We start from the raw sequence: 12,625 nt of genomic DNA on the forward strand, positions 1-12,625 counted from the left end.
AGGCTGCCTGGACAGTTATTCTTGGAGGCTGCTGGGAAGGACCGGCCCAGGGAAAGGAATCTGTGAGGATGCTCAGACCTCCACCTAGCAGGTGGGGCTGCCATGGAATTCAGGGGCATCATCAGTCCAGAATTGTTTCTTCTCTATTGTGTAATCACGAACCTTAGGCATAGCACCTAGAATTTTTATTTCTCAACTACTAGTTAGCAAGACTTTGATTCTGAAGGTTTTATTAGTAAACATTTAGAGTGCCTTTTTTTTTTTAAAGAAAGGTCAAACTCTGTGATAAATGCTTGATATGAAAAAGAAATAGCTGTTCATGCAATGATTTTAATTAATCTGTCTTGGAATTTACCCACAGTGCTCAAAATTATTCCTTAGTAGAGAGTCCTTAGTAGAGAGTGTTTCTTAGGGTGCTTTGACCTAATATTCCAACAAGCATGCATGGTGGATATATTTAATAAATCTGTATATGAGTACATATGTACACACACACAGCATATATATACACACTGTGGGCAATCTGGCTCAAAGTGAACCCTAGAGAAGCCTCACTAGGATGGCAAGCCTTCACCATCAGCTTTCCCCTAAGTTTGGGTTTATGGCTTTTTTTCTAATGTTATTCTTTGGATGAGTAAACATCTGTAATGATCACAAGAAATATGAGAACTCCTGAGAAATAATAAAAACAATCATTTGATAGACTAGCCATCTATAAGACATCCTCTTTTTAAAATTCCCAACAGTCTTTTGAATTTAACAATTCTAATAAATCAAATATTTAAACTGGGGATTATGTTGTATAACTAAAAGACACCTCAGTCAAGCTGACTTGCTAAACATATTTAAATGCCATAAGCAGTAAGTACAGTAATCAGAGAAATAAACTGAAGACAAATCAGGAGAGATCATTTAAACAGAAATGGCCAGATACATAGAATGACTAGGGGAGAAAAGGAAATAGAAGTAGGCACTAAAACCAGGTTTGGCTTGAAAAGAAGCCTAAACTGTTATGAAAAATGATCATGGAAACAGCTCTCAGCTTTCCATTTTATTTTCTGAACACCTACCTCACCACCTCCAGCACCAAATGCTTTAGTGTCGTGACTAAACTTTGAATGATTTTTATAAAAACCTACCCGGGAGGTGCATTATCCAACCAAATGGATCCTAGCTCAGAGACCATGTTCGTGTTCCCAGCCAGATGAGAGGAGAAGGTGACTTTCCCTCTGCAGAATTTTTGAAGTGAATGGAGGAGGCCAGGGTCAGCTGAATTAGAAGGTGTTCTGTTTAACCCTCCTGCCTAAAATATGGAGTAAAATCATTTCAGAAAGGAGTTAAATATCTGTTGGGAGTTGTCTGCAGGTTGGGAGTGTTTATTTCCTAAGGCTAAAAGCATTCAACACATTCTTCAAAGAAACAAGATCAGAAGTATTTGAAATTACAGATGCCTGAGGGAAAGAGCTTAGTAGTGGGGAAAAAATACAGACAGGACAGAGGAGGCCAGGATCCTAACCCAGCTTGGCTCTGCTGTGTGCCCTTGAGTGTCATATAACCTGTCTGTGCCTTAGTTTCTTTATCTGGAAAAAAGACGACCTCTATTTTCCAGCTTTGATAGCAAAATACATTTTCATGAGAATATAGTATTCAGACAAGACTTCATCTAGCAGTGCTTCAGTGAACCATCATCGTCCAAGAAGAGAGTGGGTTCACAAAGCCAAAGTACTAAAGTTAATGGGACATCTTCCCTGGATTCACCCATTTATTTATTTATTTATTTATTTATTTATTTATTCTTCAATAGGTGTTTATTAATGGTCTACTATGTGTCAGACTCCAAACCAGGAAATGGAATACAAACTTGAACAAGACCCAATCTCTTTCCTCAAAGAATTTGAAGTTTAGTAGGGAAAAAAGACAAATATATGTGTTTTCACAGTGTAGGGCTGTGAGTACTCTGCTAGCATAAACCATGGTGCTGTGAGAGTGTGTCTGGAAGATCCCAACCAGGCAGGCACAGATGAAAACTCACCAAAGGATGCAAGGGGCAGCAACACCCAATTCCCACCTTAAACCACAAACAGAAGTTAGCCATTAAAAAGAAAGACAGAAATAAAAAAGGTATTTTAAGCAAAGTGAGCAGCCTAGCACAGGAAGAGAACACAGTTCAGGCAACTGCAGGCTATTCAGTGTGGCTGGAGAGCAGGGAGGGTGTCCAGAGAAGGGGCTGCAGTGGGAGCAGGAGCACACTCTAAAGTGCTGAAGGAAAAAGCTCATTCTCCCCAGGGTGAGGGTGAACATAGGAACAGAATGGAATAGATTGGAAGTTTTTAAGACTGGTGGCAAGAAGACCAGTTAAGAGCTTGTGATAAAGAATTGTACCAAGGCCGCAGCAGTGGAAATAGAAAAAAAAAGAAATTTGCAAATATTTATAAAGTAGCATTAACAAGCTTTAGTGACTATTTGTGTTTGGGGGTAAGAGAGAGGGAGATGTTGAGGATGACTTCCATATTTCTGACTTGGATGGCTGGTGCACTGACAGCAATGCAGGATGATCACTTTGGGGTGGGAGAAATGAACAATTCTGTCTAGGCCATTGGTTGATGAGACATTCAGATAGAGATGTCTATAAAGATACTAAAGGGTAAAGGAGAGATTAGAGCCAGAGATACAGATTTAGGAGTCATATGGAGCACCATCCAGGATGGTGTATCCTCATAGTTCATTACCTAGAAAGGGACTATCTTTTTCCTTCTATCACCCATTTGCCCAAATACTGGAAACTCTTGTGGAAGGACTTGACTGGCTTGAATGGTATGCCCAATCCTATGGCCAACAGGGTAGGTTGCCTTGATTGGCAGCCTCTATAGGACCATTTACTAGGAAGGATTATTTCCCAAAGGATAGAAGAGTGCTATGCAAAGCAACAAATGTTACAACAAATATTCCCCAGTCCACTTCTTTTTTCTCAGTAAGTATTCAGTAAATATTTGTCAAGCAAATGATATTTTCAACATTACATCATAGTCTTTAGATTTTTATCCTGTAAGCATTTTAATAAATGGATTGAAACCTTTCAATTCTCTGCCAAAATGCCCAACCAACAAAGACCAGGAAAGAATATGGTGATGAAGAGGTTACCCTTCATCACCCTGGAGTTAAACTAATCACGTCTACATAAAATGAACATGAACAGCCATCTAAGGAAATCAGGGCAGTGTCTGCAAGTAAGTGACTTATGTCCCCACAATTAGGAACCCCCACAATTCCAATCAAGGTGATCTGGAAATTGTGTTTAGAAAAGGGTAGTGAATTTTATGGTACTAGTACTGGAGATAGAGTGTATGGACTGTTTAGGAAAGACAGTGACTTCTCTGAATGACAAGGCTCCATACACACTAGTATTTTACCTGATTCTGTGTTAGTGACCTCTGAGTTTCACTTTAGTAGTTGCTGTTTGACTCTAAGACAATGTACTAGTTTTGCAGATGAAAATACACCTTCTTCCTAGCAGTTATATTTCTTGTTGCGAATTAGAGATTTTGTATTAATTTGGCTATCTCTGTTGTGAGTTTAGTTATGTGGGTTGGCATCTCCAAGTCTGACTGCATATGTGTACAAAATCTCAGCTTTGAGAACCATAAGAAAGTAAAGGCCACCTTGTGGGACCCTCTGGCAGAGGGCTTGCTAACCCTCCAGCCATCCACTTGAACAGGACTCCTGCAGGGTACCTTCTATAATGGTTGAAGAGGAACCCTAATTAAGAAGTCAACATGTAATATTAGACCACACTAAATTTATGTGTGGTTATTAATGGAAATAGGAATTCCTATCTATTGAATGGCTAAAATGTGTCAAGAGTTGCTCTAGGTACTTTATGGAGGGGCAAAAAAAAAAAGTATGTAAAACATCTTCTTTGAAATCTTATATGTAACAGTGTGTACAAGCTTATTTGTAATCACACTGAATATTTGTCTTTCCAAAATTCAAATGTTGAAGCCCTAATCCACAAACAGTCTAATGGTATTTGGAGGTGGGGCCTTTGGGAGGGATTAGGTCATGAGGATGGAGCTCTTAAGAAAAGGGCTCTCACCAGACACTGTATCTTGCCGACATTTTGATTGTGTACTTTCTAACCTCAGGCACGGTAAGAAATAGTAAATATTTGTTTAAGCCATCCTGTCTGTGGTAATTTGTTATAGCAGCCCAAGCTAAGACAGTGAAGAACTGGAATTAAATATTCAACAGGCAATAATAAAATGTGATCCCAATCGGCAAAAATATATAAGTAAAAACACTGAAGAGGTATGCATGGAAACATTAACAGATAAGATCAACTGTCTTTTTTATAATATTCTTTGGTTTTTTATATATTTAGATTTTTTTCAATGGTGAACATCTATTTTATAATTGAGAAGTTTTCATTCACTATTAATTCCTAAGAAGAAACTTCAATATTATTGTATAAGTATACAGAATCTTCTTTAGATTTTATTGTTTCAAAAGAATGTAGGCGTTCTTATATTGAATTTTTAGAGGAAATACAGTTAGACTGTCTCTTTGGTTTACTGAAGACTTAATTTGTCATTCTGCTTGCCCATATTTGGTCCTCCATTCAAAATAAAACCAATAGAGCAGCATCAACCCAATTTTGCCTCGTTACCATAGCAACAAAATAGTGACAAAAGCTCATAGCCCCATCCCTCCCCCTCACATATGTGCTCTCTTATTGTTTCATTCTCATCTACTTTCATTCATGGCCATTGTCTTCCATCCTTTTTTTTTTTTTTCATCTTTTTTCGCCTGTCTGTTCCTTCCTCCCCAAAACGTTCATGTGTGGCAAAAAAAGATGAGTACATGCCACTAACCAATATGACCTAAATTCTGGGATGCCTGTGTGGCTCAGCTGTTGAGTGTGGCTCAGCTGTTGAGCGTCTGCCTTCAGCCCAGGGTGTGATCCTGGAGTCCCAGGATCGAGTCCCATATCAGGCTCCATGGAGCCTGCTTCTCTCTCTGCCTATGGCTCTGCCTCTCTCTCTCTCTCTCTCTCTGTGTCTCTCATGAATAAATAAAATCTTTTTTAAAAATATGACCTAAATTCTAAATGCCAATTTGTTTTCTCTGTCTTATACTCTTCAGGGATCCTCCTCATTCACCCTAAGTAAGGAACAGTTATATTTTTCCTGGGAAGCTTGTCTAATTCCAATTTCTGAATGCAAACAATTTTAATATTCAGAACTTTATTCAAATGAACTCTTAAGTAGACAGAGAGAATACATACTGAGGGAGCTGGGTCTGATTGGACTTTGTTCCTCTCCCCTTCTCCCACCCTTCCCCACATACAAATACACAATAAATCCATTATTTATTTTGGGAGCTGTGAAGAGATGAGACTGTAATAAGAACCACCATAGATATTTCAATTGCACCTAAAATCAGAGTTGTTGTATTCCATACAGGACGTTGTTGTATTCCATACAGAAGGTGTGCAGGTGACCTTGCCTACCATATCCACTCTAGGCCTCTTAAGAGCTCTGACTTCTTACAGATGTCCTCTCTCTTTCTGGAAGCCATGTCCGTTGGGAGAGGATAATCCCAGCCCCAAATCTAGATGGTGAGTCTTGATTGATACAAACTAATTATGATGGTACCATTCCTTTGCCAAAAATGGCCTAGGCATGGGCATGCAATGCTTATCTGGCCAATAGAACATAAGGGGAAGTCTGCTGGTGGCTTCTAAGAGAGGTGGCTGAGAGGTACAAGAATGTGGCAGTGACTGGTTCTTGTTGCTCACCATATATGCTTCACTTAGTCCATAGTGGTAAAAAGTTTAGCTAGGCACATGGACATGCAGATTAAAGAATACATTTCTGACCCTCATTTGCAGCCCATTGTGGCCTGATAAGTTCTGATCAATAAGATAAAAGCAGAAGTGTGATGTGGCAACTCCTGAGAATCTTTCTTATTAGACAACTGACATGTGCGCCCTTTACCTACTCTTTCTGGTTTCCTTTATTCTGCTATGTGAAATGTGGATGTGATAGCTAGAGGTAAAATAACCACTTGAGACCATGAATGACCTTGGGAATGGAGACCATGTATGGAAGAACAATAAAAGAAGCCACACCTAAACCACCATCATTCTGGGTTTTCTGTCACTTACAATCAAGTCAAAGGCGGGGAGCCTGATGCGGAACTTGATACAAGGACCCCGGGATCACAACCTGAACCAAAGGCAGATGCTCAACCACTGAGCCACCCAGGTGCCCAAAACTGTGCTGCTTAAAACAGGAGATTTCCTCTTCCATTTTGAATAAGACAAACAGCTATGTACTAACACTCAGAAGTACTCCTTGAATCACTTATTTGAAACCGTAAATTTCACAGCAAAGATTTGCATTTTTGGTACACTCCTCATCTGGCCAATTTGGCTTCACAACCAACAAGAAAATTCAATCCATTGTTCTTCTGTCTCCTTGAGGAGGACAAGGAGACAGAAGACTTCTTCAAGTCTTCTTGAAAAATTAAGGAGGACTTGATTTTTTTCAACACAGGAGGTGGGAGCAAGGCCCAGAGTGGGCCTGGCTGACACTGGCCATCCCTGGGCTGTTTACTCCCATCTGCTGAACTAAAGGATTCCTGAGACTAGATGCCAGGCCCCAGCTAATCACCATGGCTTCACTCTCACTGCCAATGGACAAAGAATACAAGGAGGAATCAAAGCAGAGAAAACAACGCTGGATGGGGGAAAAAGCAGGTTGATATCATCTTTACAGCAAAATGCTCATCAATCCTGAAGAGGGGCTCTAAACCCAGTGAGAAGGCAAGGCTGCCCTTGGGATGCTCCTCTTCTTCCTAGTGGAGTACATTTTCTGATAATTATAGCTCACAAGAGTTGCTCCTTTTCAAGTGGCAGCCTTAGGGCAGCACAGGTGGCTCAGTGGTTTAGTGCCACCTTCAGCCCAGGGCCCGATCCTGGAAACTGGGGATTGAGACCCGCATCGGACTCCCTGTATGGAGCCTGCTTCTCCCTCTGCCTGTGTCTCTGCCTCTCTATCTGTGTCCCTAATGAATAAATAAATAAAATCTTCAAGTGACAGCCTTAGGTGCTTTTCTTTAATCAATTACAAGTAATGCTTATTTTAAGGTAACACTAAGACTGAGGATAAAATTTAAATATTTTCTATGTTTTAAAGTGTATATGAAAAAAATAAAAATAAAAAAATTAAGTGTATACATGATTGGTTTTCCTAAGTGTGTATTTGTTGTCTTCAAAATAGTCTTATCTATCACTAAGGGAATTCAGACGATTCTGATGTTTAAATAATTCATGCTTCATTCACATTTTATTGCTTGTAAAGCATTTATCTGTCAAAAGTCCAAACCATTTTTTGTAGATACCAAGTATAATTTTGAAAAATGTAATTGTTTCAGAATTTAACTGTCCAAATAATTCTTAAACTGGATATTCATAATATAGCAATGTGTATGCAGATATTCAAACTGTTTATAAACTTCAAACACAGCAAACTGAAGATTATCAAAGTTTAAAAACATTATATTTGGTCTTAGTTTTGTAGAACAGAGACTAGATAACATTCACAAATGAATAAAAATAAAGGAGAATTTCAGGCGTGAATAAAAATGGGGAAAAGCTGGAAGTTGTCACAAACCTTTACCAATGCATTCATGCTGACAGCAGCATAACAAAGTGGCAGAAACGTTTGTTGTGATCAGAATATTGCGAATCAATGAAAAGCCAGGTAGGTACGTAGAGAGAGCTTAGCTGCACTACACGAAGAAGACAGAGCCTGTGGTCCTGTGGGGAGAGGCAGCACTCAGGGCAGAAGGGCAGGGAGCCCAGGGGAGTCTGCTCTCTGGAACACCAGGTTGTCACCTAGAGAAACATCCATCTCCCTTATTACCCCACCGTGCTTTTCTGCCACACATCAAACACCAGATGGACAGCCAGCTGTCAGAAAACACTGTCTGCTTGCCTCCTAAATGGGAGTATAGTGTGTGGAAGGGACCATTTTATAGTCTTGTACTTTCATGTGAGAAGAGCTTGTAAGGCAGCAGGAGCTCGGGGTAGGGGTTACGTGTTGCAAAAATGTTCAGAAACATCAAACATTACACTCTCTGCAGAAAGGTAGACTCCAGCCTCAGCTGCTGATTCTTTTGGCTCAAGCTGAGTCAAGTAGTACACAAAGCATAGACAAAAGCCTGCAAACGACTGGCAGTCGCCACGGGGTACGGCAAACCAATGCTGGCTAAGTCCAGACATTTTTCCTTCTCTGCAGAAGGAAACTGCACCTGCGTCCAATTGAAGTGTGGCCACATCTCCTCCTCTGGACCTCCGGAAAATTCTTCACAGTGAGAAGGCAGGACTCTGGTCATTGAAGCCCTTTGTTTCTATATATGTTTGAATGCTTATTCAGATGGAGATTTTTTTTTTTAAAGATTTTATTTATTCATGAGAGACACAGAAAGAGAGAGAAAGGCAGAGACACAGGCAGAGGGAGAAGCAGGCTCCATGCAGGAAGCCTGATGTGGGACTCGATCCCAGGATCAGGCCCTGGGCTGAAGGCAGGCACTCAACCGCTGAGTCACCCAGGTGTCCCTCAAATGGAGATTTTATTGCTTGGGCTTCACCAGTTTTAAGCTTGAGCTTTTTAAAAATGAACTATAAAATGAGGCACTGTTAAAAATAATTTCTTCATTAATAACTGAAGCCCAGTGCAGTTCCTTTTTTCCAGAGGCAGATGGAATTAGCCACATGCCTCTAATATTAGTTCTATTTCCCACATTACTCGTTGACAACCCAAACTAATCACTCTTCCAATTATCCATTTACTCTTTACTGCAATACTAATCCTCCTGGACCACTGTTCTCAGTGTCTTCTGCCACTTGTCATGGTGTATCAACTTCCTAAAATATCACTGTTTTCTTCAAGAAGTAAAAAGAAAAACATTTCCTCTCATTTAATATTATAGATATCAAAAATAAGATATTTGTTGGATCTTAAAAACTGTCTACCCATAGGATTTATTTCTTTTATGTATATAAAACATCCTATTCCTCATAAGAATGAGGTGCCCATTACTCTTTCCATTTTATAGAAAAGGAAGTGAAGTCCAATTGCATGATTCCTGCAAACCCCTACCATGCAGTGGGGACATGAGAAATTCTAGATGAATGCTATCTAATAAGACGATTTTAACTGCTATTATGTTGTTCTCTTTCAGTACAGGAACAGCATCAAGAAATCTGCACATTTCAATCCTTTATGGAATGCAACATTCTGGAAAGAAAAAACACTTCTCTCACGACCTCCCCCTTTGGGTTTTCACCTGTGCTCAAAGTAGGACAGGATTGCTGAGCACTGTTTACAGCTCCAGTGTGATCCTGGGCACCTCTAAGACAGGGCCTCCCCAAGTGTGAGATGTTTAGAGGTGAATGAAGCCCTCACACGCTGAAAGATCAGACACAGAGAACTGGTCTGCCTTGTTGTGCTTTCTTTCTTATTTGTAACTATGTGCTTGGAAGATCCTCCTTTCAATCAAGTTGTCTATTTCTATACAAGTATGTGGCTATTTTAATGTTCACAAAACACTCTCTTCAAAAGTCGACCTTCAAATATCCTTGAAGGTGGAAAGGCAAGCAAATGTGTTATTATTCACTTAGATGACATGAGGCACCTCCCAACATTTGCTCTAATCTGCTAAATACCTCATGGCAGGTGGACACAGTAAAAAAAAAAATTCCCACGAGACCCATTTTCTCATTTGAACAAGATGGAAATGGCTCTGGATTACGTTCAAATATCATCTGTGACTGGAGCATATGAAGACATTAAAGAAGTTTATAATACTGTGATGACTACCCTTGGAACTATTACTATCTCTTAAAATCCACCCCTCCAGCCTATTTTCACAATTGTTAAGAAAATACCATGTGAAAGAGTCAACAACACAACTTTTCACGGTAGAGCTAGTAATACACATATGTTTAGTAATTCATTCAGAGTCTAATTTTAAAAGACAAAACAAGTAAAAATGGCACTGGGATTGTTCCATTTCCTGGTCAATCACACAATACGTCATTATTAACATGACAGCCATCATGAGACATGCAAGTGGCACCAGGGGCAGAGTGGAAAGGAAGGCTCTGGAAGACACAGGGTGGTCACTTGCTATAAATAATTTTTATGGAAACTCACAGGTGGATAATTCCCACACAAAATGACTTTAAGAAACTCATTTTTCTGAGCACAACTTATCATTGAACACACAAATAGAATATGTACAAATCTTGAGCAGCAAGTATTGCAGTACTAATGAGATTATAAATTATAACTTGTACAGTGATAAACCAATACACTCAACACAGGTGTTCTCAGATTTTATAAAACCAATAATTTTGGGGGAGGTAACTGATACCAGTGTCCCAATGAAAGCATCACAAAGACAAATAAACTTCACTTCAGGCAGAGTTTGAAAAATTAAATGAAGAAGCATAAAAATAAATTATCTAATAAATAAATAAATCTTGGTAGCTCTCTAGTTTCATGTAGACAGGTGATACTTTTTTAAAGATTTTATTTATTTATTCATGACAGACAGAGAGAGAGAGAGAGGTAGAGACACAGGCAGAGGGAGAGGGAGAGAAGCAGCTCCACGCAGGGAGCCTGACATGGGACTCAATCCTGGGTCTCCAGGATCACACCCCCAGCAGAAGGCGGCACTACACCACTGGGCCACCGGGGCTGCCCCAGGTGATACATTTTAAAGACAGTTCAGCAGATAATATCTTAAGGATATGTCTATGTAACAAATAGTTATTAAATACATACTGATAACACATACATTTGTAGGTGTTTCAACTAAGGAGCAATTGTAATAAAAAATATGAAAACATAGAATATGTATTTCTGATGTCTTCAAATACAGCATTTATTATATAGCAACCACAATTTTAAACCTGATCCCTTATTAAATCTTTATTACCTCTGCTCCATAATTATGTTCTGAATGAATGTAAAAATTAGGGAAATAAAGAAAATGGCCTGAGTAGTATAATACATTCTGTGGTAAAACAAGAAGAATGGTATTATAATACACAGAAGAATATACCATAGTTACCAAGGAAGACTTCAATGGTCCTATTCAATGGGAGAAGGAAAGAAAACATAGAAGAGTTCTGATCATGAAGATAAAGATTTTCCTGAGGTAGCAGTATTCCAGAGAATAAAACAAGGGAAAGTAAATACAGTGAAACAGAACCTAGTAAAAAAAAAAAAAAGGTAACATTGGAAAAACAACTTACTTAAACTGGTGGAAGAGTATGTAGATGCTTGATCAGTTTTCTTCAGTGAAAAGAGACTTTTAGTTATGTGAATACACGTAATGTATAAAATCATTTATCTTTTAAAATTATGAATAAGGGGTGCCTGGGTGGCCTAGTCGGTTAAGCGACTGCCTTTGGCTCAGGTCATGACCCCAGGGCCCTTGGATGGCTCCCTGCCCCACAGAGAATCTGCTTCTCCCTCTCCCTCTGCCTACTTCTCCCCCTGCTTGTGCTCTCTCTGTTAAATAAATAAATAACATCTTTTAAAAAATAAAATAATTGAGAGTAAAATAATATAAATGTGACACAATGTTATAAACAGAAAGAACTATACAAGTGCAAAGTCTATTTCCATGTGTTTTGCATTCATCAAGATGCTGGTCTTGCTATTATTTATAATTGTCTGTATTTTTGTGATGCTGTAGGTTATTGACAATAATAAGCAATGCCTATTTAAACATATGGTTGCCATTGTTATTATAAAGTCAGCATCAGGGAAATACAAATCAAAACCACAATGAGATACCACTCACACCAGTTAGAATGGCTAAAATTAACAATTTAGGAAATGACAGATGTTGACAAGGATGTGGAAAAGGGGGAGCCCCCTCACACTATTGGTGGGAATGCAAACTGGTGCACTCTGGAAAACAGTATGGAGGTTTCTCAAAAAAATTAGAAATAGAGCTACCCTATGACCCAGCAATTGCACTACTAGGCATTTATCCAAAGGAGACAAACAGTGATTTGAAGGGGCTCATGCACCCCAATGTTTACAGCAGCCATGTCCATAATAGCCAAAATATGGAAAGAGCCCAGATATCCATTGACGGATGAAAGGATCGACATGCTTATGCTAAGCAAAGTGAATCAGAGAAAAACAAATATCATATAATTAATTAAGGATATGTCTATGTAACAAATAGTTATTAAATGTATGGAATTTAAGAAACAAAATAGATGAACATAGGAGAAGGGAAGGTAATAAAATAAGATGCATACACAGAGAAAAAACAAACTGTAAGAGACTTTTAATTACAGGAAACAAACTGAGGGTTGCTGGAGGAGAGGAGGTTGGGGAATGGGGTAACTGGGTGATGGCATTAAGGAGGGCACTTGATGGAATGAGCATTGGGTGTTTTACACAACTGATGAATCACTAAATTCTACTCCTAAAACTAATAGTACACTATATGTTATTAAATTGAATTTAATTTTTTTAAATAAAGTCAATATTAGTTTAATTGTTCTATTAGAATTCTTAAGTAAGATATTCTT

General features: G+C 38.9%; 1 protein-coding gene across 3 annotated transcripts in view; it reads left to right on the plus strand.

The window, feature by feature from the left end:
• AP5M1 (adaptor related protein complex 5 subunit mu 1) overlaps nt 1-11,809 on the plus strand; it is a 57,166-nt gene extending 45,357 nt beyond the window's left edge. The window contains exon 8 of one of the 3 annotated variants that reach the window (XM_077909410.1): nt 5,460-5,649. In XM_077909410.1, the coding sequence (XP_077765536.1) occupies nt 5,460-5,593 (134 nt within the window). In that variant the 3' untranslated portion in view covers nt 5,594-5,649. Of the gene's footprint in view, nt 1-5,459; nt 5,650-8,300; nt 8,393-9,246 lie in introns of those variants that run through there. The other 2 variants (XM_077909409.1, XM_077909415.1) reach the window with 2 other exon arrangements.
• Nucleotides 11,810-12,625: the final 816 nt, after the last annotated feature.

Source organism: Canis aureus, chromosome 9 (genome assembly GCF_053574225.1).
Source record: "Canis aureus isolate CA01 chromosome 9, VMU_Caureus_v.1.0, whole genome shotgun sequence".
In the NCBI taxonomy this organism is placed as follows: domain Eukaryota; kingdom Metazoa; phylum Chordata; class Mammalia; order Carnivora; family Canidae; genus Canis; species Canis aureus.